The 27,081-nt window shown below is 39.4% G+C and overlaps 1 protein-coding gene across 3 annotated transcripts in view; it reads right to left on the reverse strand.

The window, feature by feature from the left end:
• The window catches only part of Bulli (regulator of MON1-CCZ1 complex protein bulli), a 441,067-nt gene that overhangs the window by 279,606 nt on the left and 134,380 nt on the right, over nucleotides 1-27,081 (reverse strand). For all 3 annotated transcript variants that reach the window (XM_067104768.1, XM_067104769.1, XM_067104770.1), the window contains exon 5: nucleotides 4,090-4,249. In XM_067104768.1, the coding sequence (XP_066960869.1) occupies nucleotides 4,090-4,249 (160 nt within the window). The remainder of the gene's footprint in view (nucleotides 1-4,089; nucleotides 4,250-27,081) is intronic.

The following is a 27,081-nucleotide window of genomic DNA, read 5'->3' on the forward strand; positions in this document are numbered from 1 at the left end:
CGTATTTAGAGGGCTGGGACTCTTATTCTGACTATTCCACCACAAAATATAAACATTTAGAAAAAAAGGACAGCAAAATGAACGTTGTTGGCATAAAATTTCTATTTTTGCTGAATTTTCGAAATAATTATTTTTTTGCACTGTCGAGCGCTCCCAGGAACATCGGGGCTCATGTACCCTCAGTGATGTGATAACTATACAGATATGAAAGGGTTAAAAAAGTCAAGAGCATCATCTATACAGGGAAAGTCACCAGCTGAGTCATCTATTGAGCTGTGTTCCTTGAATGTTCCCCAATCAGAGTTACCAATGTTCCATTTAGGTAGCCTTGAAGATGGAGGATTTGAAGCTACATTCACCACTATTGGAAAATGGTTGCTGGTAAATCTATCATTCATCACTCTCCAATTAAAATCAATAAGGCCGACATCACTGCATATCGATAAATCAATTGCTGATAACATGCCTGTTTGAATGTGAAAATTTGTAGACTCGCTGTTGAGGATTCCTACATTTTCACTTTCTATGATGGAACACAGGCAATTTCCTCTTTGATTGGCGATGATGCCCCAAGGGTTTCTACTATTCATATCTCCCAGAATAACAAAGGGACGTGGTAGCTGATGAATGAGGGATTTAAATTCATCAATGGGGAAGACCTCACTAGGTGGCAGATAGAGAGAGCATACAGTATATTTTCTTTGTAAATGGATCTGCACACCTATCACTTGCAATGTAGACTGGATACTAATAGGATTTTGTGGGGTGTCATTACGAACATACAAAACTACACCCCCATGGCTTCCTACATTTACATTATAGGTGGAATGAGAGGCCATATACTCTCGTAGGCTGGGACACATATTATTACCAATCATGGTCTCCTGCAAAGCTATACATACAGAAGCCACTTCTGATATGAGCAGCCTTAGTTCTTCCCACTGAGCTCTTAATCCCTGACAGTTCCACTTAAGAAAATTAATGAATTCTACTTTGCTTTTGAGGCTGTTAAATTGAACCCTCTTTTAAGTGCTTTCAGCTTATTGCCTTGCTCATTCTTTTTCCCAGCAGACTGATTAATGGATGCCATTCTTTTCAGAGGGTTATCAATCTTAGGAAAACCAAAGCTGGCGCTGCCTGAAGAGGGGTGTGAGGGTCAGAATTGGTGCATCCTCCAAAGAGTAAGAGAACCAGTTACAGCTGGTGTAGACTCCAGGAAGCCACAAGCACCAGATACTGATAATACAGCCTCCAATGATGCAGGAGAGTCCGCTAAGCTGGTGCAGCCTCCAAAGAAGCTGACACACCAGGTATAGCTGGCACAGACTCCAGAGAGGTGGGAGTGCCAAGTACAACTGGCACTGGCTCCAAAGAGGCAGGAGTGCCAGAAATCACTGGCACTGCCTCCAAAGAGGTGGAAGTGCCAGAAATCACTGGCACTGCCTCCAAAGAGGCAGGGGTGCCAGAGACCACTGGCGCAATCTCCAAAGAGGCATGACCATAGGTTGCCACTGATCTTCCCTTTACATGGCAAAGGGAAGCACCCCTGGTAGCATTTATATTTTTTCTTCGGTTGGCAGCAACATTGGAAAAGGATATCCCACGTCTGACATACTGATTCAATACTCCTTCTTTTGCCCCTCTAAACATGATACGTTCAGTTACCCTTAATGTTTGTTTTTCTTTAAGATAATAGATGATTGTCTCCACAATGTATACATCTTCCTTCTTTTTTACATGTACCATACTCTGATTCACCACATTTAATGCATGTGGCAGGCTTGCCTTGTAGCTTCTGCCAGTGAGACCCTAACTTATGTCCAAATTCTTGACAATGAAAACCTCTCCTCACTCTTGGGATATACTGCTTAACCTTAAAACGTAACCATGCTGCTTTTATTATATTAGGCAATCGAGCAGAATTACACGTAATAATTAAATTTGGAAGTGGAACTACGGCTCCATTGATCATCTTCTTCATTCTTTCAATTCTAATCACACCTTGATCTTTTAATTCTCCTATCAGTTTCTCCGAGTACGTCATTAGTTAGGGTGCATATATCATTCCCTTGGAATAATTCCAACAAGCATGTACTGCAGTCACTTTAACTCTTCCAAGATGCAATAATGCTTTTAATTTTTCACTTTCTTTTGCTGAGGTCGATTCTACTGTCAACTTTCCTTGACCTTCAGGTGATATCTTGGGCTCTCAGCCAAAACACTTTACAATGTCTCTGTACACATTAAAAATATCACAACTAGAATCTTCCGGATTAAACATCAAATATTATCACAAAATGTTTCAAATATTCCTGGTCCTATTTCACATATATTTCTGATCAATTTCCCTTTGCTCTGTGCTGGAGCATAGGGTTCAAGTGTCACTACACTAGAAGGTTTTCTAGATTTTTCCAAACAAAGGTTATCAGAGGTGGTTTCAGCGGTCGTCATCTGTGCCGAAACAGTATCATCTGAGGGCCGAAGGGTAATCGAATCTTTATAGGTTTGATTGCACTGGGTGTCAGCAGAAGTTATGGTAAGTCCCTCAGGTCCCCTAGCTGAAAACAACGTGTCTCTCTGATGCCATGGCACTTCTGAGAAACTGCTGGGACAGAATGGGTATTGTACATTCCCTCTCAACAAGACTGGGTAAGTCACTTAATTGTCATAAGTTAACAGATCTATAGGTTCTTTATTGCTCTTTATTCACTGTTAATTTCCCATAGGAACCCAGAACAGAAGAAAGGAGATGATCCCTAACATAGTTTTAACCAGGGACTGTTTCTTCTGGGCAGTTGAGATTCTTTCTTCAACAGCTAGGATGTTTTGTCACTAGTCAATTCGTTTTATATGCTCCTTGATAAAAGTAAAATCTACTTTTGGTAGCCAGGGGAGTCCTCAACCCCACCCACTTTCCCTGTGAAAAAGTGTGGGAACCTTTGATGGATGCTCCTTTCACAGACCCGGTAAGTAAGGGTACTGAGGGTTCAGCTTACCCATGCCATTGTTGTCACATCTGCAGAGACACAGGTTAACTGTGGCCACCCAGGTAGCTGCTGTAGGTGGGATAAAGAGCCTTCTGCATTGTACATTTATAATCCATCACTGTACCAAAAAGGGTACTATTCCAGTCTACACCAGTTGAGAGAATTCTTGATATTAATCACTCTGTCTCAAGAAGCTCCAATGGGGTAAGTTACTTGAAGACTCACATCAGGTGCCAAATACAGTATGGGTTTTTCCTGTCAAAACCTGTTTTTCATTAATAGACATAAACCTCATCATCTGCCTGGGCTTGAAACTGGCTGAAGGGTCATTAACTTCATTTCATCTACTACAGTATAACAAGGGGCTAAAACAAACAAAATATACTCCTAGATAAATCTGCCTACAGTAATTACCCATAATAATGAGTAAATCTCAACATGCCACAGTGTTCTGATATTTTTAATTCCAAAATGAAGTATAAATATTTTTCACTGAATATATAATAGCAATGATATCTTTGAGGTTGCATACTGTAATTACCAAATTTCATTAACCAAAGAAAGACATCAGCTCAGAGCATGGCCAACATCACTGAATGACACATCCCTATCAGATTTATTATTAGTATAAATAAAGGTGGTTACATTATTTGGAATTTTTTAGGTGACATCATTGAAATGATAAGAGAAATATTACCATTTTGTTAGATGAAGGGTTACACTTAGAGAGATCTGCATTGGGATTTTTGACAATTTTGCAATTTTGTTAAAAAACACTAATCAATTTAGTAATAATATCACTGATGCAGAAGGATAGCACTATGAAAAAGGTATAAGGTTGAAAGCAAAGTTCTTATAATCAAAAGCAAGGCAGGTTTGCATTTGGTGGGAACATAACAAAAAGTAATATATACTACTAGTGACAGAGACACCATCATTGCTAAAAAGAAATCACTAGTAATAAAGTACAGTAACTTGAATTTAGGATATGGCCAGACCTTACAGACTGGTAAGGAAAATGGTTTGTACCCTCATGTGACCATTAAAAAATTCATCTTTTAAGACCAAGACAAAAATCATATAAAAGCATCATAGAACTAACTTAATTTGAGTATAAACATCAAGGTGGGCTGCAACAGTAGGAGTGGATGGATGACGAAGGATGCTGATTGATGTACCACCATAAATTGTGCCAATGCATACATCACGTTCTCCTAGAACCACACCAGGAGAATGGCCACCAGTCACATTACTGACTTCCACTGTTGCAAAAAAAAAGGAGAGGAAGAAAAATATAAGAAACTTCTTTTAAAACAATTTTTTCCTTACAAACCCATTACTCATAGCCAATTTTGTGGTGTGCAAAATCCAAGACAATTGTCCTTTGTTTGACAAACATAATAAAAATGGTAGCCAGAAGGAAGCTCTGTACATACACGTACAGATCACTGAACCCCCGGCACTTTATAACTGCTTCACATTATTTACCTAGACAGCTAACTGAGAAAACAGGAGGGGTCAGGAGAAGGGAGCTCCAATGATGAGTAATGGGTTTGCATTAAAATATAATTTTATTTTGGAGGAAACATATATTTTTCACCAAAATCTCATTATATATTCATAATATAGCCTGAATGTCATCTTATATAGAAAGGACTGAGCAGCTAAATCCTACACTTAGTCAAGTGGAACTCATAGGATCTGTTATGCAAAGGAACTTGGATTAATATGCCTATTGAATACCAATGCCTCATGTGTTGTTATACTGAAGACTGACCAAGGTTCAATGACTCTTCAGAAGAAGAAGAAGAAGGAGGTTATTATTATTATATTTCAAGAGAAAACCCTCTTTTAAGCAGGTAATGTTATGTGAAATTGCTGCATTTAATTTGTATAGTCTTCTCTATTTTTCTAATTATTACTTTTTCTCTGTTACTGCATCGGGTGAGTAACGTTCTGATGTTAATAATCTTCAGGAGAGAAATAAGAGAAATATAGTCGAAATTCAGGGACTCCATATGTCTGTGTATGTATTTGTCAATTAGAGTATACAGTACAATTATTTCGCCAACATGTCTCCCAGTTGCAACTGGGTATGATTATGGCTGAGGGTAGGAGTAGATTGATGTTGATGGATGGGTCTACTCAATATACAGTCGGGGTCAGCAAGGGGTAGGCCTCTTGCTGAATTTTGATCAGCCGGGGTGGGGTGCTGGTCTCCTACTGGCCAGTGAAAGTTTTCTTCAAGCCAACTTTTCAGGCACGAAGGTCACGCTGCTGCAGTCTCGCTGACCGGCGGGGTAGGGACGTGGCATCACTAGGCAGTGCGTGATATTGTATGTCACAGCCTGGTGTTCTCCTACGTCTATTCCCATTGGCAGCAGGATTGTTCGTCTGATCTGGTGTTTCTAAGCCGGGGGTGTCACTCGTTCTGGTGTCAGTTGCAGGTCTTGGTATTATAGTATTGTCCTTCTTATATTTGTAGGAAGGAAGAGCACTTCCTGCGTCGTATTCAGAGAGGGCTTCTCTTGTTGGATGAGGAGTGCCTCTAGCAGTTGTAGACGTCGGTCATCGGAGATGACATCCTGATGTGAGTTTCCTTCCCCTGAGCCCCAGCCTTTCCTTGTATTCAGAAACTTCAGATCTGGGTTGGGGAGCCTTCTGGGAGACATGGAAGTTTCAGGGATTTGGTCTCCAGAAGAGAGAAAACTGCATAACATATCAGTGTGAAGGAGCCCCCTCAATGTGGGGCCGCCTTGATGTGGTGAGGGGGCTCTTGAACTCCCGGAATCTGTTCCCAAGGATGAGTCCAAGAGTCTCATATATAATTTTTGTGGAATTTTCCACTTTTGCTAAAATTTATTCAACCTAAATAGGAAAAGATATCATAGCTGGCATTGGGTTTATATCCGAAGCTAAATAGTGAGAACTGTGGTAGGACCATAAACTGCCTGATAATGTTCGGACCTGAGAGTTATCAGACTGATAGCTCAAAGGCGGAACTATTCTTTAGGGCTGGACCACAGATTCCAAGGGGGTCTGGTTCTGGGGATAGGACTCTCGGCATTCTATCTGGTTTGCCCATAACATGATTAGAGTGGGGATGATAGTATTCTGTAATACCTTCGGTCCTAGCAAGCGGGTTTGCTTACACTTGTGCCACTGGTGGAAGAATAAACTTCATGAAAGGCTAATTATATCTTTTTAAAGTTTTCAGGTTTAATTTTAATTTTTCTCTGAAATCTTTATGATAAGTAGAAATAAAGATTCGAGTACCCCATGGGCCCTTTGATGGTACTGTCTCGGCACAGCTGACAACTGCTGTAACCTCCTCCTCTGGCAACCTCTGCTTAGAAAAATCCAAGAAACATTCCAGTGTAATTACACTGGAACCCTGTGCTCCAGTTCAGAGCAAACCTAAATAAATTAAATATCGTCTTGACCCAGACTTGACTCACTTCGACTTCCTCTTTGTGAGTGGAAGCTGGTCAAGTTTCTAACCTTAGAAACTGACCAAAAAATACCAGCACTCAAGTTGGAAAATTTTTTACTGAGCAGACATTCTACGACTGAAATGTCGTTTAGACAGATAAAAGAAAAGACATTGCTTATAGAAGCCTCAACAAAAACTCAGTCTGAAGATTATTTATCAATAAAAAATATAGATAACATAAATAAATAATAAAAAAAATTATACTATGAACAGTATTCATGGCACCACTGTACTTCTCGAGAATAATAACGAGCCAGTTGAAAAGAACATACTATTAGACTCACTTAAAAAGAAATACATAAAAGTACAGGATTGTGAACTATATGATCTACCAAGTGCAGTAAACAGAATAAACAAATATTAAATATCACAAAAATAAAATTTGAAGGTCAAGATCTACCTCAGAAAATAAAAATTTTAGACCAAACCAGAGAAGTAAGACCATATGTCCCAGAGCCACAAAAATATGTGAAAAAATATTGTTGAAATGAACATGTGTGCACGTATTGTGGATTTGAAGAACATGCCACACAGTGGAAGTGCAGTGAACCAAAGTGTGGGCAAGACCATCATGCAAGGTCCAAAGAATGTTATGTACTATATATACAATACAGAGTTAAAAATATTACAAGAAAGAACTGGAATGTCTGTAAAAGAAGCTAAATTAGAATTGAAAGTGAGAGAAATTCAAGTTCCATCTAAGGAACATGCATATTCTTCAGTAACAAGAACCAATAATGAAACAAAAATGCATACAGAGCACAGAAATGTAAATCTCAAGAAGAAATTTGAAATTAATGCTTTAGAAATCAAAACTAAAATGGTAAAGAATAAAGAAACGGGTACAAATGGGATGGGTAGTATTGTATCCAATTCATTTGAAATATTAATGCAAATAGGAACATAGGAAGATGCTACTACAAAAGTAACAGAGGAGGTTCGTGATGGACTGGAAATTGAAGATAAAAAAAGGCCTTTGGAGAGAGCACCACCCAAATTGAAGAAACCACCTATTATCAGAGAAACATCAGTTAAACCAAAGATATGAGGAAAGAACAAAAACAAAAACAAGCTAAGAATATACCTCTATCTCCTAAAATAACAGTTAAACCTATAAAGGCAGACATCCAAAACGCTGAAGAAGTGAAAGAGAACCATACCACAGATAACAATGATTATGTCAAGGGTAACTGGTACAAGAACAAATGAAAAAAGAAGTATACATGATAATGCAGGTGGATGTAATGATTGTCTCATTGAATTATGCAATAATAACAAAAACATAACAAAAGGTGGTTTAACAAACATTATAAGAAATTTTATGAAATACAGAAAAAAAAGAAACCATGGATTTGAGTAACCATGAAAAAGAGTACATGTGCATTGAGCACTTAGTATATTTTAAAGAAAAACAAATGAATGTCATGAGTAAATTATTAGAAAAAATCCAAGTTGATAATACAAAAAAAGAAAGTAAAACTGGACCCCTATAACATAATATTTTCAATAGCTATATCATACAATGGAACATAAATGGTCTACAAACCAGTTTACACCTAAGAGGAATACAAAGATTACTAAAAGAATATGATCCAGTGATATTATGTTTACAACACGTCAACAAAACAGTATCAACAATAGGTAAATATACCTTAGCATCTACATCTAGAGAGGAAGAAGGAAATTTAGGTACTGCTATACTATATATCTACATAAAGTGCTGTATGTTATGACAAAGTACCTGATGCAGTAGGCCAAAAAAGGCTACCTATCGGTTCAAGGCATAATATCCCCTGCACAAACCTGAGGAGTTAATGCTCTGCAATAATCATATTTAATCTCTGCACCATGAAGATAAACCATAGCAAATACAAGATTACCATGCCAGTGAGTGACTTCAATATCTTATCCAAGTTTAAGGTTTTTCAAAATTTAAAAGTTGTAGACATTGCTCTCATGTCAAGTGGCTTACCTTCCATTAGCATTAAAGTCCTTAACCAAAGACTTAATGAAAAGACATTACATTCCTACTCTTCAGAAGCTCTAGTAGCCGAATCACTGTACACAGAACCTTTACATCAGGCTTAATCCTTTCAGTGCAATTCCAACAATTCTAAGTCAGTACTGTACTGGACTCCCAGGGGTTCAAGTTCCTCAAGCCCTTGTGACTTCAGGCTAGGTCAAGATACTCTTGTAGGTAAGGGCCTAAACCAAAACTGTACTTAGCCCAAAATAAGGCAAAAATAATTGCCTTGTCTTTAGCAAAGACTACCTTCTCTGACCAAGACTGTGGTTCTCTCACTCTTTAGCTGTACCTAAGGCTACTGTGAAACTTCTTTACAAGGAGCTTGTTCTAAACGGTCCAAAGGGTGCCATCTTCTGGGCCGTATGTCATTCCTTTAGGGGTATAATCACTAATTCCCCTCCTAAATTCCTGTACATGCATCTTATGATTAATGAATTGTAATGAACAAGCTGTTTTCATATTACAAAAATGTATTTTTCACTGACCAATTAAATATGAGGGGGTGTTACTCTTTGACCAGCAACATACTCATACTGTTCAGTTCAACACCACAACACTATGAGGGTAGTTATGTAGCAACAGATGATGGGACAGCCATACTCTAAAGCCACTGGTGTGACTGGGACAGTTCTCTAGAGACAATGACATCTTATGATTATGGTTTTGTATGATATACATATAAATGTCCTATAAAAACATATTTGTTTCATTTTAGTGGTTTTTGCATTAAAATATAAGTCCTGACAAGACAATTATTTTTCAGTAATGGCAAATAAATGTTTTAAATACTTACCCAACTCAACAAACTGATTTGAAAATTAATGTGGAGTTCTAGAAATAAAAAAAGCATGGAAAACTCAGGATAATCCATGAAGTGCTATAAGCTGACAAAATAAATGCTTCTGTGTAGGAGATTCACCACCTCAGCGGGAGGTTGTCTCTTATCTGACTGACAAGTTGGATCTTCACCCAAAAATGTTACATTCCAAGTCATGACAGTGAGCAGGCATAAGGATGAGAGAGCAATAAGGGACTGAAAAAAAAGTATACCTTAGTTTTACCAGACCACTGAGCTGATTAACAGCTCTCCTAGGGCTGGCGAAGGATTACACTTATTTTACGTGGCTAAGAACCAATTGGTTACTTAGCAACGGGACCTACAGCTTATTGTGGAATCGAACCACATTATAGCGAGAAATGAATTTCTATCACCAGAAATAAATTCCTCTAACTCTTCATCAGCCATCTGGGAATTGAACTCCGGCCCATCGTGTGACAGTCTGAAGCTCAACCGACTCGGCCAACAAAGGACTGAGCTCGAATGAGATGTGTCTGAGATCTCGCTCAAGAAGGAGTCCTCAGAGAACCACATGTGACCCTACATGGGGTGACAAGTCAGAAAGCACCTTAACCTAGCCAGTACAACTGAAAGCACCTTAACCTAGCCAGTACAACTGAAAGCACCTTAACCTAGCCAGTACAACTGATGGCTTTAGATTGTAGGCCCTACTGTCCACCGAAAATGTCCATCTTGTTAAAAGGGAAAAGTCAAGTGAGTGGCATCTTATCAGCCAAAACCCCACAACTAGGTACTTGACTGAGTAGCCACCTACTGCACCTGCCACACAGAGGAGGAAGAATATGAGAAAATTGCTACCAATCAGTCCACCCTTATGTCCCTATGTGCTTGACTGAGTAGCCACCTACGTCTGAACCTGCCTCAAAGAGAGAGGAGAAAGAATGAGAGCGCCTTAGGCGAGATATTTTTCTGTCTGAAAGGGGCTTGGGTGACTACACAACCTGTTGAGTAGCCACCACAGGTTCTAAGGAGAAGGCGTCTAGGGACCTGTGGACAATGACTCTGTGGTAGAAAGAGGTAAAGATGGTCAAATGCTTCAGACACCTGCCTACATTATCATGACTACTTGAGCTTTCACACAAACTGCTCAACTGTCTACTTTGCCAGAAGAGTTGTGTTTGTTTGATTACAACACAAAGCTAAAAAAGAATGGGTGTTCCTTAACAATACCTTCTTGAGCTTGCCAGGATTAGCAAAGAAGAACTGACACTCTGGTCTAAGAGGTCAGGTCCTTCATAAGTAGCACCTTATGATTCATAACATGCATAAAGCCTCTTACTCAGACCACAAAATCAAGGCAAGAAGAAATTGTAAGTTTGTATCTTTCATCAGGAACTGAGAAATTCAGGGTTTTTGCCCAAAACTCCGAATAAGCAAGAACAAAAGAGATTCCAAACCCGAAAGGTCATTAATACAGTATGCTTCATAAGGCTGAGGCTAGCAAGAAAACATTCTTGAGTATGAGGTCTCAGTCTGAGGCTTCATCCAAGGGCTCATATGGCATCTGACTTAGGTTGAAGAGGACTAAAGTCACATATAATTCTAGAGGAGAGTAAGACTCCTTGGAGTTCCTCACAAGCATACACAGCTCAACCAAGTCAATAGAGATTTATACCCTTCACTCTGTGGACCGGGCTCAAGCCAGAGCAATTGCCATTCACCACAAAGACTGAGAGAAGCTCGTCTTGATGAGGGAAGACAGGGATGTCCACAATCAGCTGAAAGGGGGATGACCCCTTCTATGACACCAATCACAGGTGGCCCACTTCCACTGGTACACAAGTCAACGATTTTGGAGGTATCCAGATGTCTATGCAGCCCTGCAAGAAAAGCCTCTCTCTTGCAACAGCCACTACTGTATATAACCTCTGAGCAGGCAACTGGAAAGACTGTATCACACGATGAACCTCTCAACATGTGGGAGAGTGGTCAAAGGGGAAATCTCTCTGAGAGCCTGCTAAGTCAGCAGATCACAACACCACTCAGCATAGGACTGAACAGGAGCTACCAGGGTCATTCAGAACTCAGGGTGATGAACACATGGTTGATCACTTGATAGATTGGACTGAATGGAGGAAAGGCATACATCCAGACTGTACCACGGGTGCTTCCAATGCATCTTTCAGGGCTGCCCAGGATTCTAGCACCAGAAGAGCGGAACACCAGGACTTGAAGGCATCCTCCAGGGTTGCCTAGGCTTCTAGCACCAAAAGAGCAGAACACCAGGAGCTTCCTATTCAGCCACTTAGCAAACAGGTCAATAACTGGTGTTCCTTTTAAGCTAAAACAGTCTTTTCCCTTTCAATGGCATACGGACCATTCTAACCCTACTACCTACCTTCATTGCTGAATTGGACTGCCTGAACATTCCTCCTGGCCAGAGTATACCTGACTGACAACTCAGCAATGCAGTGAACCTCCTACTCATGCAACTGATTTGCCAACTGACAGAGGTAAAGGGAAACTGTCGGCCCCTGCTTCTTTTCTTTCTTTCTTTAAATCTTCAGCTGAAATCCCTTATGGATAGTCAGCAGACTATAAACCCTAGAGGTCTCCAAAGGGAAATCAGCCTACAGAAAGTGATGCATTATAGGAAATGGTGATAAACAAATAAGACAACAGAAAATAAAATTGACACACCTGTAATTCATGAGACGTTAGCAGAGAGCAGGAACGAATTTGCTCCTTGCTTACACATTTGGAGATCAGAAGATTCCAGAACTGCACTTGGTAAACTACAGTATTACACATTTTAATTGAGGCCAAGATGAAACTCCTAGCAAACTGAGAAGTATTAAACCTGATGCTAGAAAACAACACATTGTTTGCAGCAACAGCCTATTTATGCAAGAAACATTATGAACCAACTTTACCTCTACACCACAAGTCAACATTGAGAGTTGGCTAGGTGAACTTGACTGATGACAAACCATATATGCTGGCATATAAGACGACCTTTTAACCTTACAAATAATTCAAAAACCTCACCCAAAATGGGGGGTTGTCTTATATGCTGAGTATAAAAAGCAAACCTTAAATCCTGCTGAGAAATTTAATGATAGGCTAACCCCTGAAATGTCAATAGTTAACTACCATCACCACTATCGACACTGTATTATTATTATTAAAAAAGGGATTTTGACGAAGGAAAAATCTATTTCTGGGTGAAGGCCTGTGTCGGCTCAGTGAAATGTCCATATACAGCACACATTTCTAGGTATAAAAATTGCTAGATATACCAAAGAAAAAGCTATACAGCTAATAGGATGCCAGAGTTAATACCTCTGGTTGATACATCCTTATAGGATGTCGGTATGTCATCTAGGAGCGAGTGGAAGCCACTACCACAGACACTTAACCCAATAGACTCCTCCTCTCCAAAAACCCCTCTGCCTAAGAGGTGCCGACACAACGGTCCCACCACGCTACTACTAATTCTACCCGTAATGCACCATCGAAATAGCACCCAAGCTTTTTGGCTAGTCCAGGGTGGGAAATATAGAGAGGAGGGTTCACTGAAGTGACACAGGCCTTCACCCAGAAATAGATTTTCCTTCACAAAATCCCTTTTCTGGGCTCGCCCTGTGTCGTGCATGAAATACCTATTACAGAGAATGACCAACATTACTTGTAAACTTAAAAGGATAAAATAAAAATTAATTTGGAATATGCTTTTTACTTATCCAAAATAGAAAATAATATAAATATGTATAAAAGGGCTATAACTATCTTAATTAATGCAAAAATGATGTAGTTACAATATTAAGGTTAATAATTAAACTAGAAACCATCACCCAAAATAACAAGATTTGGTGAAAATTTAACAACAAAGGTAGTAAAAACAAAGCCAGGAGTGGATTGTAAGCAACCCCAAACCCAGACAACAAGATAGGAAGGACGGGAATACAATCTTAAAGGCAGGTAGGTGAGAGGTATACCAATTGGTAGGTGCAATTAAAATATAATATAATTACAATTATACATATTACAAATAACAAATTACAAATAATAAAATAATATAATATTAAGCTGACTCTGGGGAAACAATGTTCCTGCAGCAACAGCAGAAAACTTCAGAGCCTCCAGGATTTAAGGTAGTGACGCTTTAAAGACTCTAGGGATTTCCAGCCCGTATATTTCTTAATTTCCTCAAAAATTCATATGTTGGAAATAATTAACTGAGGTGGCTACAGCCCGGATATCATGGACTTGGGGATTGAATCCGGATTGGCTTGTTTAATAAAATAAAGTATTTGTTGTCTAATGCTATTCAAGGAGATGGTTCCACCATTTTCTCTAACAAAAAGTGGACCTGAAGACCTCCGAGAGGTCCTTTCCAGGTAGGCTTTAATGTAACCACGGACATAGAGAAGGATCTTCGGAAGAGGTATTATCTTCCAGGGAGACCACCTAATTAGAGTGGTCTTCATTCTTAGCTAAAAACATTTGATCTGGAGAGAGTAGAACCTCTCCTGATGGGAGGAAATCCACATGATTCAACTCTCTAGAAAGGGCTGACAGTTCAGAGATTCTAGCTCCTGAAGCTAGGCTAATTAAAAACAAAGTTTTTCTAAGAAGAGTCGAATAAGAGCAAGATTCATTATTTATGTCTGAGGCTAATTTTTAAACGTCATTTAAAACCAAGAAACCGTTTTAGGACGGGTTGTTGGTCTAAGACGGCACAAGCTTTAGGAATAGATGAAAAATATGAGTCTGTTAGGTCAATATTAAATCCCCATTGGAATACTTTCTTTAAGGCAGATTTAGTTGTAGTAATGGTACTAGCCGCCAGACCTTTGTCAAAAAGGGCCTTAAAAAATGAGATCGTAAGATTTGTAGTCATAGTATGAACGTCTGACTCTTTCAGAAATTTAGCAAGTTTTCTTTCTACTGCCGAATCATACTGACAAAGAGTAGACTCTCTTATCTGATTCCAAAAACATTGTGTTTAGAGGATCAACATTAGCATTTTTCTGACTTTAAACTTCATGAAATCCATAAAGTTAGGGCATTCAGCATTCTGAGGAAGCTGACACAGTCTGAGTTTGCACTACTTGGTTAACATTGGATGAGGAATTTGCAAGGCTCTGAGTTTCAGCTCCAACAGAACGGGAAACCAATTGCTCTTGGCCAGTTGGGGCTACTAAGGCTATTTGACCTTTGAATGATCTGAGTTTGTGTAAAACCACACAGAAGATTTACTGGAGGAAACAGATAGACTTTCTGCCATCTGTTCCAATCTATTGACATTGCATCTGTAGCATAAGCCCGAGGGTCCAGGTTGTGGAGCTATATAACATGGGAGTTTGTGATTTGATTCCGTGGCAAACAGGTCCACCTGAAGCCGGGAATCTGTCGCAAATCCAATTGAAGGATTTCTTGTCTAGAGACCATTCCGATTCCAGAGGAGTCGTTCTTGACAGAGAATCTGCAATCACATTCCTTGCTCCTGACAGATGTGTGGCTGACAAGTGCCAATGGTTTTTCATTGCTAATGAAAAGATTGCTATCATTACGTGATTTATGTGACTTGTCTTGGAACCTCCTCTGTTCAGACAGTGAACGATCACTGCACTGTCCAGAACTAATCTGACATGTATGTTCCTGGCCGGACGTAAGCGTTTCAGAGTCAAGAAAACTGCCATTGCTTCCAGAATGTTTATGTGGAAGTGACGAAAGTGGCTCGACCAGATTCCTTGAACCTTCTTGTATTGTGAGTAACCCCCCCAACCGGTCAGAGATGCGTCCGTGTGGATGATCAGGGCTGGAGGGGAAAATTGTAATGGAATCGACTTTGAAAGACTCTTGGCCGTTGTCCAGGGGGTGACTCTTTTCTTTAAGATTGAAGTATGAGGGAGACTTTGTCCCTGAATTTGATAATTGGCTCGCCCGCCACACTCGATTTATGTCCTTCAGTTTTGCTTTGAGGAGAAGGTCTGTTACTGACGCAAACTGAAGGGAACCCAGGATTCTTTCTTGAGTGCAACGAGAGGCTCGCTTGCACTTGAGAAACTGTCTTGTTGCTTTGGCTATCTCTTTGCATTTGCTGGGGAATTGAAAGTTTGTGGGGTGCTTAAGTCCCACTGGAATGCCCAGCCACTGAAATTTGTCTGCCGGGGTTAGGCGAGATTTCTTTGTGTTTATATGAAAACCAGATACTCTAGGAACTGAATGACTATCTTGGTCGACTTCCGACATTCGGAGTCGCTGGAGGCCCAGATTAGCCAATCGTCCAGATAAGCCACGAGCTTGATACCTTGAGATCTCAGTTCCTGTACCACAGCTTCTCCCAATTTGGTGAAGATCCTGGGCGCTATGTTGAGCCTGAAAGGCATTACTCTGAACGAGTAAGCTTGTCTTCCCAGTCTGAACCCCAGATAAGGGGAGAAGTTTCTTGCTGTTGGAACATGATAATAGGCGTCTGTAAGATCTATAGAGGTGGTGATGGCCCCACGGGGAAGTAAGGTCCGCACCTGAGAGACGGTCAACATACGGAACCTGTCGCATTGAATGTAAGAGTTTAGAGTCGATAGGTCTAAAATCACTCTTCTCTTGTCTGAGTCTTTCTTTGCACGCTGAACAAGCGCCCTTGAAATTTTAGATGTCTGACTTTCTTTAATGCCTTCTTTAAAAGAAGGTCTTCTGCATAGTCTAACAGATCCGGTGTTGGAGTCTGATAGAACCCTGACAAGTGGAGGGGTCCCCTACCCAACTCCACCCTAGGCCCTTTGAAATAATATCAGGCCCATGGACTGAATGTCCAATGGTCCCTGAAGAGGCGCAATCTCCCACCTACCTGGGGAGGCTCATTTAGTGGAGGGCTTGTTGTCTCTGCCTCCTCTTGAACCTCTACCTCGAGATTGAAGCCTGGAACCGGGTCTGGATCTGAAACTTCCCCTACCTCTATTGCCCCTGAATTGGCGGTAGCTCTGAAAAGTCTGTGACTCATAGGTAGGGTTGAAGGCCGGAGAGACATAGGTTGTTGAACCAGCCGGATGGTGAGCTGGTTGGTTCAGCAAAACATATTGCGGATGTCCCTTGGAGGTGGAGGGCTGGGCAATTTGGCCAACTGGAACTGCCTGAACGATTGTCTGGGTCTGGGGTGCCTTGTAAGGGTGGAATCTCCTAGATCTCTTCCTGCCTTTGGGTTGGGGCCCTGAAAACTCTGAAGACTTCCTCTTAAAGGGGAGTCCCCAACAGATCCTGAGATTTTGGTTGGCCCTTGAGGCCTCACTGATCACCGAGTTGACCATGTCCTCGGGAAATAGGTTGGTCCCCCAGACAGAGGATTTTATGAGCTTGTTCAGCTCATGACGGATGGTAGCGTCGGCCAGAACAAATTTTCGGCAATTCCTCCTTGCCACTATGAAGTCAAACAAATCACTCTGGAAAGAGGCCAGAAGTGATTTGGTCAGGATCCTGAACAGAGGTTCATCCTTATATACAACAGACATCAACTCCGCCGAGGTGACGGAATTGATAGACCTGCTGAGACGGCACCTAGCCTCACACTCAGCTTTGATCAGGGACTCCAGAAGCCTGGGTAATTGCTCACTGAAAAGATTGAAGCGCACTCCGAATCTAGCTTACCCACTGTAAAGGTTTCGAGGCTCCAGTCCAGCATTCCAAGTCTGCTGGGAAGAGAAGAGAGGTGGCTCCATCTCAAGCTGTGGCATAGGCTTCGCCTCTGTTCGGCCTGAAGGGTTAACTCCGCCACTTTAGAGGTGCAGGAGTTGGGACATCCTCATTTACGGTGGACATCGTAAATCGAATTTTTATGAGGGGTCAATCTAGTGTTCAAACACTCCCAGTCAGATAGGATCCTAACCCATGCCGACGGGCGCTGGTCCCTAGGAAAGATCACTGTTTCTTTGGGAACCTTATCGTCCCTTACCAGGGCTTCCTCGGAAAGCCGAGCATACCCCGGGAAGGGAAAAACAAGATCTGCCGGGGGAAGAACTCTGTAATCTTCCACAGGGGGTGCCACAACCTTCGATGGTTAATTTACCATTAGCGAAGGGGCATTAAAAGCAAGACGCCAGCTAGGGTTACAATCCTCATAAGCTGGCAGCTTAGAGGCGTCTGGGATGGCATAGGTCTGTTGCTGAACCGACCTGAACTAACCAGTCTGGCCAGCGACTTCTCTTGTGTCTTTAATCTCTCCGCCAAGGACTGAACGTATTTCCCTGACGATTTTAAGGCTCGAGGCAAGATCGTGAGACATTGCCTCTAACTGAGAAGAGACCTGTTCAGAAAGCATCCTCATCACTGACTCCGAAAGCTTCAGGGTCGAAGTCAGGGTTTTTAGACCTGCTCGACTTTGTTCTTGACCCCTTAGAAGGGGGAGTAGCTTTCTGGCGGAAGTCGAAGGTTTGGGAGTCAATGATACCTTGGTGGAGCTAGGTACGGATGGGGTTTTCGGGGGTTTAGACAACTTAGGTAGAGTCTTCGTCTTCATAGAGGACTTCACCTTGGGGATCACCGACCCCAAACGGGTCCCCAAGGTGGAGCTCTTAGAGAATCCTTGAAAGGATGAAGACGAAGACGCAGGTGAACTGAAAGACAATGGATTAACTGGTCTACCTGCCTCACTTACATCCCTACCTTCCTCCTCTGGGTCGATGGCCATCGGCTCGATGTTCAGATTGATGTTGGCCACTTCTCGGCCACTTCACCGCACAGCTCCTGATCTTCTGGTGAGACCTGGGTCTCAAGCCTAATCTTGTTGATCAGGGTTCTGCTACTCTGGGGCTACAGCTGCAGAGGCTCTAGCATTAGGGTATAGGATATTACAGATATCCTCTGCCAGCACATAAGGACGCCCTGACCAACACTGCGACCAAAGCCGCCAACCCAGATCTTCAGTGTCGCCAGAGACGAGGCTTGACGGGACCGAGGGACCTGTTAATCAAATACAATGTCAATAAAAGGGATTGACAAGGATATTATCTTCTATCAAATACACATAAAATTGTTTGAAACGACCGAGTTAAATCCAATTGAAGGTTAACGCAATCAATCATCAATCACATCTGAGTAGAGTGAGTAGCACACATCGCAGCCATCTGGGTGCCAGACGAGATGGTCGTCGACCTTGACTGCACAGCCAGCATCGACCTGCATGCTACGGGCACAGGGTTGCTGCAGATAAGCGTTACAGCCTGGCTCCTGGCAATGCACCACCTACAATAAAATTTGATACATGAGTATCTAAGATAGGCGCCGGAACAGCTAAACTAGTAAAAACTTAAAGTAAAATATTCCTGTACACGCCGGAGTTGAGAACTGTGGTTACGGCGGAACTCTCCAATGGGATCCTAAACAGGTGGGCCAAACCTGAGTCAGATCACGCCGGAAAGCAATTCCGGTGACGCCGGAGCATCACGGAAATTAACCACACGCACAGAAATCAACCACCAGGGAGGACTAGTCGCCGGAGCGAAGGTTCGGGATTGAATCACCAACACCGCCACAGAAACTACAGAAATAATAACAGTAATATATACAATATTCATTCGGCTCCTCTACAATTCCGCCATAAACAAAGCAACGACGCCGCGATAGTCTTATTAGGAACCAAAGCGAGCTAACGATAGCTGCCGAACGAGTCCTGATGACGGAACGGTAGAGAAGCAGGAGCAGAAAACCAAATATACAATCACTGCTAACAAATTCATCACAGCTCCTCTCCAATTCCGCCATAAACAAAAGGCAACGACGCCAAGCTAAAGTTCTACTAGAAGCCAAAGCGAAGCTAACGATAGCGCCGCCGAACAAGTCCGGATGGCGGAACGACGGAGAAGTGGGAGGAAACATGGCGACAACAACAGGCCAGGTGCCTAGGCACCTTCCACGGCGTCATCTCAACCGAAGGGGGCAAATGAGCTAGCTCTAAAATGCCCCAAAGGGAGAGCCAAGACAAAAGAGACTGATATAATGGGGGTGAGAAATAAGGCGAAAAGATAAACATTGTTTCTATCGCCAAAATAACGAACGAGAAAGAGCGCTAGCGCCAAACCCCACCTTCCGAGATTGAAGAATCAACTGGTCAGGGAGGAAGGGCCTGCACCCAAACTCGAACGAAGGCCACCTAAGAAAACTGCACTCTACCAGGCCTATAAGCCAAGGAAGGAAGGAAGATTAATAACTTAGCCTACCTTCCAAGAATCGGCAAAAGCCAAACTGGTCAGGTAGGCTAACAACACCACCCAAAACAGACTCAAGAACTGATACATAATTAAATGAAATGGTATAATAACACATATAACAAATGTACCTACGAAAGGCATATAAAGGAAAGCTAGGCTAAGCCCCACTTTCAACTTCAACTTCTTAAAATATAATAATAATAGCCGATCGCGTCAGATCGAGCGAAAATTAAAACAGGAACGTAATAATTTTAATATTCAATCGTCTTGGACGAAAGAAGGCATCACATGATAAGGCTGTGGACAGCTACCACGAACGAACACGAAATGGCGGCCCCCAGCTGATCAGGCGTAAATAACAAACGGGACTTATATAAATCGATCGAGTCCCAAAACATTCAAAATTGAATACTCAACTTGGAAGAAGATGCACCTTGATCAATTGAAGCCATCATGTAGAAGCGAAATAATCCGTAAAGGGTAAAAAGATGCAAAATTAGCACCACGAAAAACCAACGTAGTTGTTTACAAAGCGTGCTATAAGCGGATGGTGCATTATGGGTAGAATTAGTAGTAGCGGTGGTGAGACCGTTGTGTCGGCACCTCTTAGGCAGAGGGGTTTTGGAGAGGAGGAATCTATTGGGTTAAGTGTCTGTGGTAGTGGCTTCCACTCCTCCTAGATGACATACCGACATCCTATAAGGATGTATCGAACCAGAGGTAGTAACTCTGGCATCCTATTAGCTGTATAGCTTTTTCTCTGGTATATCTAGCAATTTTTATACCTAGAAATGTGTGCTGTATAGGACATTTCACTCAGCGACACAGGCGAGCCCAGAAAAGTATTATTATTATTATTATTATTAAAGTATTACTAAAAAAGTTTAAAATGGGTACAGTATTACTGTACTGAAAATGTTGAAGATTCTGATAAAATTTCTTTTATTGATCTATTTTCAAAATTTGATCATCACTGCAGGTTTTATTTTGGACACTCACATAATACATGCTTCACTGTTATCAACACTTTGCAATCTGGGAGGAGGGCCACATGGGATATTCATTAAGCGTCCATGTGTCAAACGAGTATGGCCTATTCAAAGACGTGTCAGAACTACTTGTGTGTGTGTCTCTCTCTCTGATATGATGAACTCCATTTTCCAACACTGGATTTTATCAGTTTTAATTTATTATTTTTGGTTCTTCATTCCATACATTTTGCCATTTACTTACAATGATTGTTTTTATATATCTTGTATAGTCACTAATAGGGGTGTTACATTTGCTCTTGTCATGTGGACTGCTTCTTTAGCTGCTTTATCAGCCTCTTCATTTCCTTTAATCCCTACATGGGCAGGGATCCAACATATTTCAATATTTTTTCCATTACTATACAATTTATGGAGTGAAAACTTAATTTGTTGTACAAAATTATTTCTTGGATTATAGCTTTGAATGGCTTCTACAGCACTTCAGGAGTCACTATAAATCACAAAATTATTAAATGAAGTTTCTTTAATTATTTTTATGGCTGATGCTATTGCACATAACTCAACTGTAAATATTGAGGCATTATCTGGTAGAGAGAACTGATGCATTTTGTCTTGGGATACTGCAGCATATCCCACTCCGTATTGTGACTCAGATCCATCAGTGTATATTGCGTAATGTGGAACTTTTCGGATCATATGTTCTACTGTATGTTGTCTCTGGTGTTCTGGAGTATATGAATATTTTTTTGATAAATATTTCAAGTGTTTACAGATTTTCATTTTATTCATTACCATAGGAGGAGGTAAATTTTAATACTAAAGGTATTTGTATATTTATATTTAGCAACTCAAACAATCTTCTAGCTCTAACTGGGAAAGGAGGTGGAAGATTGTTTATAAACACATCTCTTAATCCAAATAATTTTGGTTGGAGAAGCACTTGTCTGAATTCTCAGGGCACTCTTCATTGTTAATAGCTCTCTATGGACAGAGAGCAGTAGTTCACCACATTCAACTTGTAAAAAAGACGTTGGTGATGATCGAAAAGCTCCTGAACATATTCTAAGGCCTTCATTATGAACTGGGTCTAACATTTTCAGCGTTGCGTCTGATGCCGAGCCATATATTTCGCTTCCATAATCGCCTCCCCAAGCAAGGGTGCTATTGATAGTTTTTTACTTAGGTTTAATGCTCTTTTACATTTTGATTTCCTGTAGTTATGTGGGCTTTCCAGTTCAAGTGAGTATCAAATACTAATCCCAAAAATTTTGCTGTTTGGCCAATTGGTATGGAATGATTTCTGATTTTTAAATCTATTTCTTCACCTTTTTCCATTTTTTGATTTTTATAAAACATTACTGCTGAGTTTTTTGTACGGAAAATTTTAAAGCCTACAGATGAGACCCATTCATCTATTTTTATTATAGTTTTATTAATGATTTGTTCTGCATGTTTTATGCGAGATGCTGAATAATATATGGCAAAATCATCCATATACAAGTTACTTTTAATACCGATAGGCAGATTATTACTGATATCATTTATTACTAAAGTAAACAGTGTGCCACTAAGGACACTTTCTTGTGGAACACCATTTTCAAATGGAAATGTACTTGACAATACATAATCAATTCTCACTTGAAAAGTGCAATTTGTCTGAAAGTTTTGGATAAACCTAGGTAAATGTCCACAGATGCTGTTTTTATGTAACGTTTTTAATGTTGCATATCTCCATGAAGTAACATATGCCTTTTCAAAAAAGACAGCTATAGTCATTTGTTTTTGTTCAAATCCTCTTCGTATGTGGTCTTCCAAGTTAGACAGAGAATCCAGTGTAGATCAGTTACATTGTGACCCAAATTGAGTGGGAGTCAAAATTTTATTTTCTCGAATGTGCCATGTTAGTCGAGCACTTACAATTTTCTCTAGTAATTTGCATAAACAACCTGTTAAAGAAATTGGTCTGTAATTGTTACATTACTGGATCTTTTCCAGTTTGGGGATAAGGAATAATTATAGCTTTACGCCATTCATCAGGAAATAAATTTTCAAGCCATAAGTGGTTATAAAACTAATAAGTATGTCTTTGCCAAAGGTGCTAAATGGCAGATCATTTCAAAACAAATATTGTCACCTCCAGGGGCAGATTTACTGTTGTTCAATAGAGCAAATTCCAACTCTTCCATATTAAATTTTCTATTATAATATATATCTTTATTGTTTCAAAATTTATTGTTATTAATTCTATACTATTTTTCCTTGTGCGGAAATGCTCATATAAATTTTTGCCACTACTTACTTTTGCTAAATTTTCACCTAATACATTACCTATTTCTTTAGGATCAAGTATTCTTTTCCTATCTTTTATTATGGCATGTCTAGGTGGTGTAACATGGGTACCATTTATTTTCCTGAATTTTTCCCACATTTTTTGTATGGGAGTATTATTAGAGAGATCTGATACACATTTCCTCCATGAAATGATTCTTCCTTGAGTTACTTCTCTTTTAAATTTTGCAGATATGTTATATAGAGGTTGTAATTTATAAATTTCTAATAATAATATAGTCAGTTTTTATAAAGTTCCTTCTAATATTGGTAATGTTTTGTTTATTTTACTGAATTTTCTATTCAAATTATCTAATTGTTTCCAGCTTGGTGTTTTATTTTTATTAAAATTCTGTTAGCTTTTCAGACCACCACGGCACTGTGTTTTGTTGGATGAGATTTTGATTTTGGTATTGCTTTATCAGCAGCATTTGTAATGAAGCATTTGTAATGAAATCAACAAAAAATTTATCAGTTTCATTATGGTCTTTTAAATATTCAAATGGTGGGATATTCCTAGTGTGGAATTCATATTGCTCCCAATCTGCTTTATAAATGTTATATTGAGGGAGATGCTTGGTGGGGTTATTTTGTAATAATGAAATTAATATTGGGAAATGATCACTTGTATGCAAGTCGTCAACTGTACTCCAATCTAATCTGTCAAGTATGTTTGCTGTGCAAGTCGATTGAGGAAAATGTTCCCTGTGTTTTAGAAAAATATGTGCTGATTTCGTTATCGTTTATACAGCACGTCATATGAATCTATGAATTCTTCTATTTTACTTCCTGCTCTATTTGAGCCTGTACAATTACAGTCCCACATCGGGTTGTGGGCATTAAAATCACCTACTATTAACGTTGGTTCCTGGAATTATTAAGTAATTCTTTGAGTTTGTCAAAGTCATAATTTTTATTAGGTTGATTGTATAAATTATGAATTAATAATTATCGTTTTTAATCGTATTCTAATACTCGATATTTGCAGATCAGTAAAGTTTACAGATACTTTGTCATAACATACTTTGTTATGTACATATATAGCAGTACCTAATTTTCTTCTTCCTCTCTAGATGAAGATGCTAAGGTATATTTACCTACTGTTGATATGGTTTTGTTGACATGTTGTAAACATAATATCATTGGTTCATATTCTTTTAGTAATCATTGTATTTCTCCTAGGTGTAATCTGGTCTGCAGACCATTTACATTCCATTGTATAATATAACTATTGAAAATATTTTATTATAGCGGTCAAGTTTTACTCTCTTTTTTTTGTATTACCAACATGCATTTTTTCTAATAATTTACTCGACATTCACTTGTTTTTCTCTATAATATACTAAGTGCTCATTGCACATGCAACCTTTTTCATGGTTACTCAAATCTGTGGTTTCTTATTTTCTATATTTCATAAAATTTCTTATAATGTTTGTTAAACCATCTTTTGTTGTGTTTTTGTTATTATTGCACAATTCTATAAAACATTCATTACATCCACATGTGTTATCATGTACATTCTTTTCTTTTCATTTGCTCTTGTACCAATTATTGGTGATGGAGTAATCTCTTCTCCCTTGACATAATCATTATGTCTATCTTCAACTTCAGTGTTTTGGATATCTGTATCCATAGGTTTTACTATTATTTTAGGAGATAAAGGTATATTCTTAGCTTGTTTTGTTTTTGTTCTCTTTTTCATATCCTTTGTCTTTTTTTTAACCAATGTTTCTCTAATTATAGTTGGTTTTTTTGTTTTGGGTGGTGTTCTCTCCAAAGGCCTTTTTTATCTTTAATTTCCAGTCTATTTTCCTGTCTTTACTTTGCAGTAGCAGCATCCTGTCCTGTGTATCATCATCCTTGCATTAATATTTCAAATGAATTGATAAAATGTTATCCATATCCTTTTGTGCCTGTTTCTTTATTCTTTACCATTTTAATTTTTTTCTTTAAAGCATCATTTTCTTTTTGAGATTTTATTTTCCTGCGTTTTGTTACTTCTACAGTATCTGTATGTATTTTTGTTTCATTATTAGTTCTTGTTATCAAGGCATTATGTAAATTTCTTAGCAGGATCTTAAATTCCTCTCACTTTCAATTCTAATTTAGCCTCTCTAATAGACATTCCTGTTCTTTCTTGTAGCATTTTCAGTTCTGTATTTTATACGTAATACATGCATTCTTTGGATCTTGCATGATGATTCTACCAACAGTTTATACATTTTGGTTCGCTGCAATTCCATTGTGTGGCATGTTCTTCAGATCCACAATATGCACATACAGGTTTGTTTCAATAATATTTCTTTGCATGCCCATATTTATTACAGTTTTGGCACTGTAGTGGCTTTGGGACATAAGGCCTTATTTCTCTGTTTTTACCTAAAACTTTTATTTTTTGGGGTAGATCTTGACCCTCAAATTTTATTTTTGTGATTTTTAACATTTTCTTATTTTTTTGTTTACTCTGTATATTTTAAGAGAGTCCAAGAGAATATTCTTTTCGATTGGTTCATTTTGTTTCATAGCATAATGGTTTTCTGTCATGTTTTTAATTTTTACATTTATATTATCAACTGTTATGGACATATACTCCTTAGACTGATTCTTTGTTGTGGCTTCTTTATCTACTAAATGACATTTCTGCCATTGAATGTCAGTTTAATAGGTAGTTTTTACTTTTACATTTGAAATTTATCGTTTGTTTTTTATTAGAAACCTTGACCAGTCACTCCCAAACTGGAGTCAAAGTAAGTCAAGGTTGGGTCAAGACCATATTTCTTTTGGGTTTTGTTTTGTACTGGAGCATAAGGTTTCTGTAATTACATTTTGATTCTGTTTGCTTTAATAAAGATGGGTTCAGATGAGGTTCCAGGGTTGTCAATTTGCTGAGTCTGTTACCATCAAAGGATCCAGGGTTCAAATCCTTATACAGTAAAACCCCAAAGCGGTCTCATTAGGAGTCAGACTTGTGTATTCGTGATTTTCTGGAACGTTAAATATTTACCCATTATTTTATGAAAATTCAGTATTTTTCACTGGGTATTCACTAGTTACTGTATTTTCATAACTAAATGCACTTTTTGTTTTTTCCAGGTATAAGATTTTTAGTTTTTTTTTTTTTGTGTTTAAACTATCAAAATAGGCGTCTAACTGTTTCTAGAGGGTTTTACCATCAGATTTTAACTTGGGGCGGGGGTGCGGTAAGCATCCCCCATGAATACAGGGGGTTTACTGTAATGACTTGTCAAAGATTGAGGGGATGACAAAAAAAAAAGTAACCCTGAAAACCTTACAGTGATATCATCAGCCTTTCATGGAGTTTATTCTTCCACCAATGGCACAAGTGAGAACCAACTCCCAAATTTCACCCTCTACCCTCCCCCACAGGGGGATGGCACAACACGATTACAGTGGCCCAAGTGTAAGCCAAACCCGCTCACTAGGACTGAGAGTATTACAAGAATACAATCGTCCCCATCCTAATCATATCATGGGCAAACCGGATAGAATGTTCAGAGTCCTATCCCCAGAACCAGAACCCCCTGGAATCCATGGTCCAGCCCTAATGAATAGCTCTGCCTTTGAGATATCAATCTGATAACTCTCAGGTCCAAACATTATCAGGCAGTTGATGGTCCTACCACATTTCCCACTATTTAGCTTCGGATATAAACCCAATCCCAGCTATGATATCTTTTCCTATTTATCACGTTCAATAAATTTTGGCTAAAGTGGAAAATTCCACAAAAATTAATCCAAATAAATATATAATGGTATATGGGACTCTTGGATTCAAACCCAGAACAAATTCCTTGGGTTCAAGGGTCCCCTCACCACGTCAAGGTGGTCCCACTTCAAGGGGGTATCAACACTATGGATAAAAAAAAAAACTGTACTACTGTAATGGTAAAAACCATGGGTAATTCAAGTGAATCACTAGTGAAACAACTATCAATCCTGCAAACAAAACAACTGTAATTACAGTAATACCATAGGTAATTACCATAATTAGATATTAGGATGAGCGAGCTCTCACTTTGGTACTAGCTTTATCCAGAGTACCATTATCATAAGCCAATAATATTAGACAATTTTGTTATTGACACTCTTTATACAATACCCTTTTGACATTGATAGATAATTTGAAGTTACCATGAAGTGTCAATAGTTGTGTTAATAGTTAACACCATCAACACTGTAAACAAAAAAAAAACAAAAAGAGCAATACTGTAATGGTAAAAACCGTAG

Source organism: Macrobrachium rosenbergii, chromosome 6 (genome assembly GCF_040412425.1).
Source record: "Macrobrachium rosenbergii isolate ZJJX-2024 chromosome 6, ASM4041242v1, whole genome shotgun sequence".
Classification (NCBI taxonomy): domain Eukaryota; kingdom Metazoa; phylum Arthropoda; class Malacostraca; order Decapoda; family Palaemonidae; genus Macrobrachium; species Macrobrachium rosenbergii.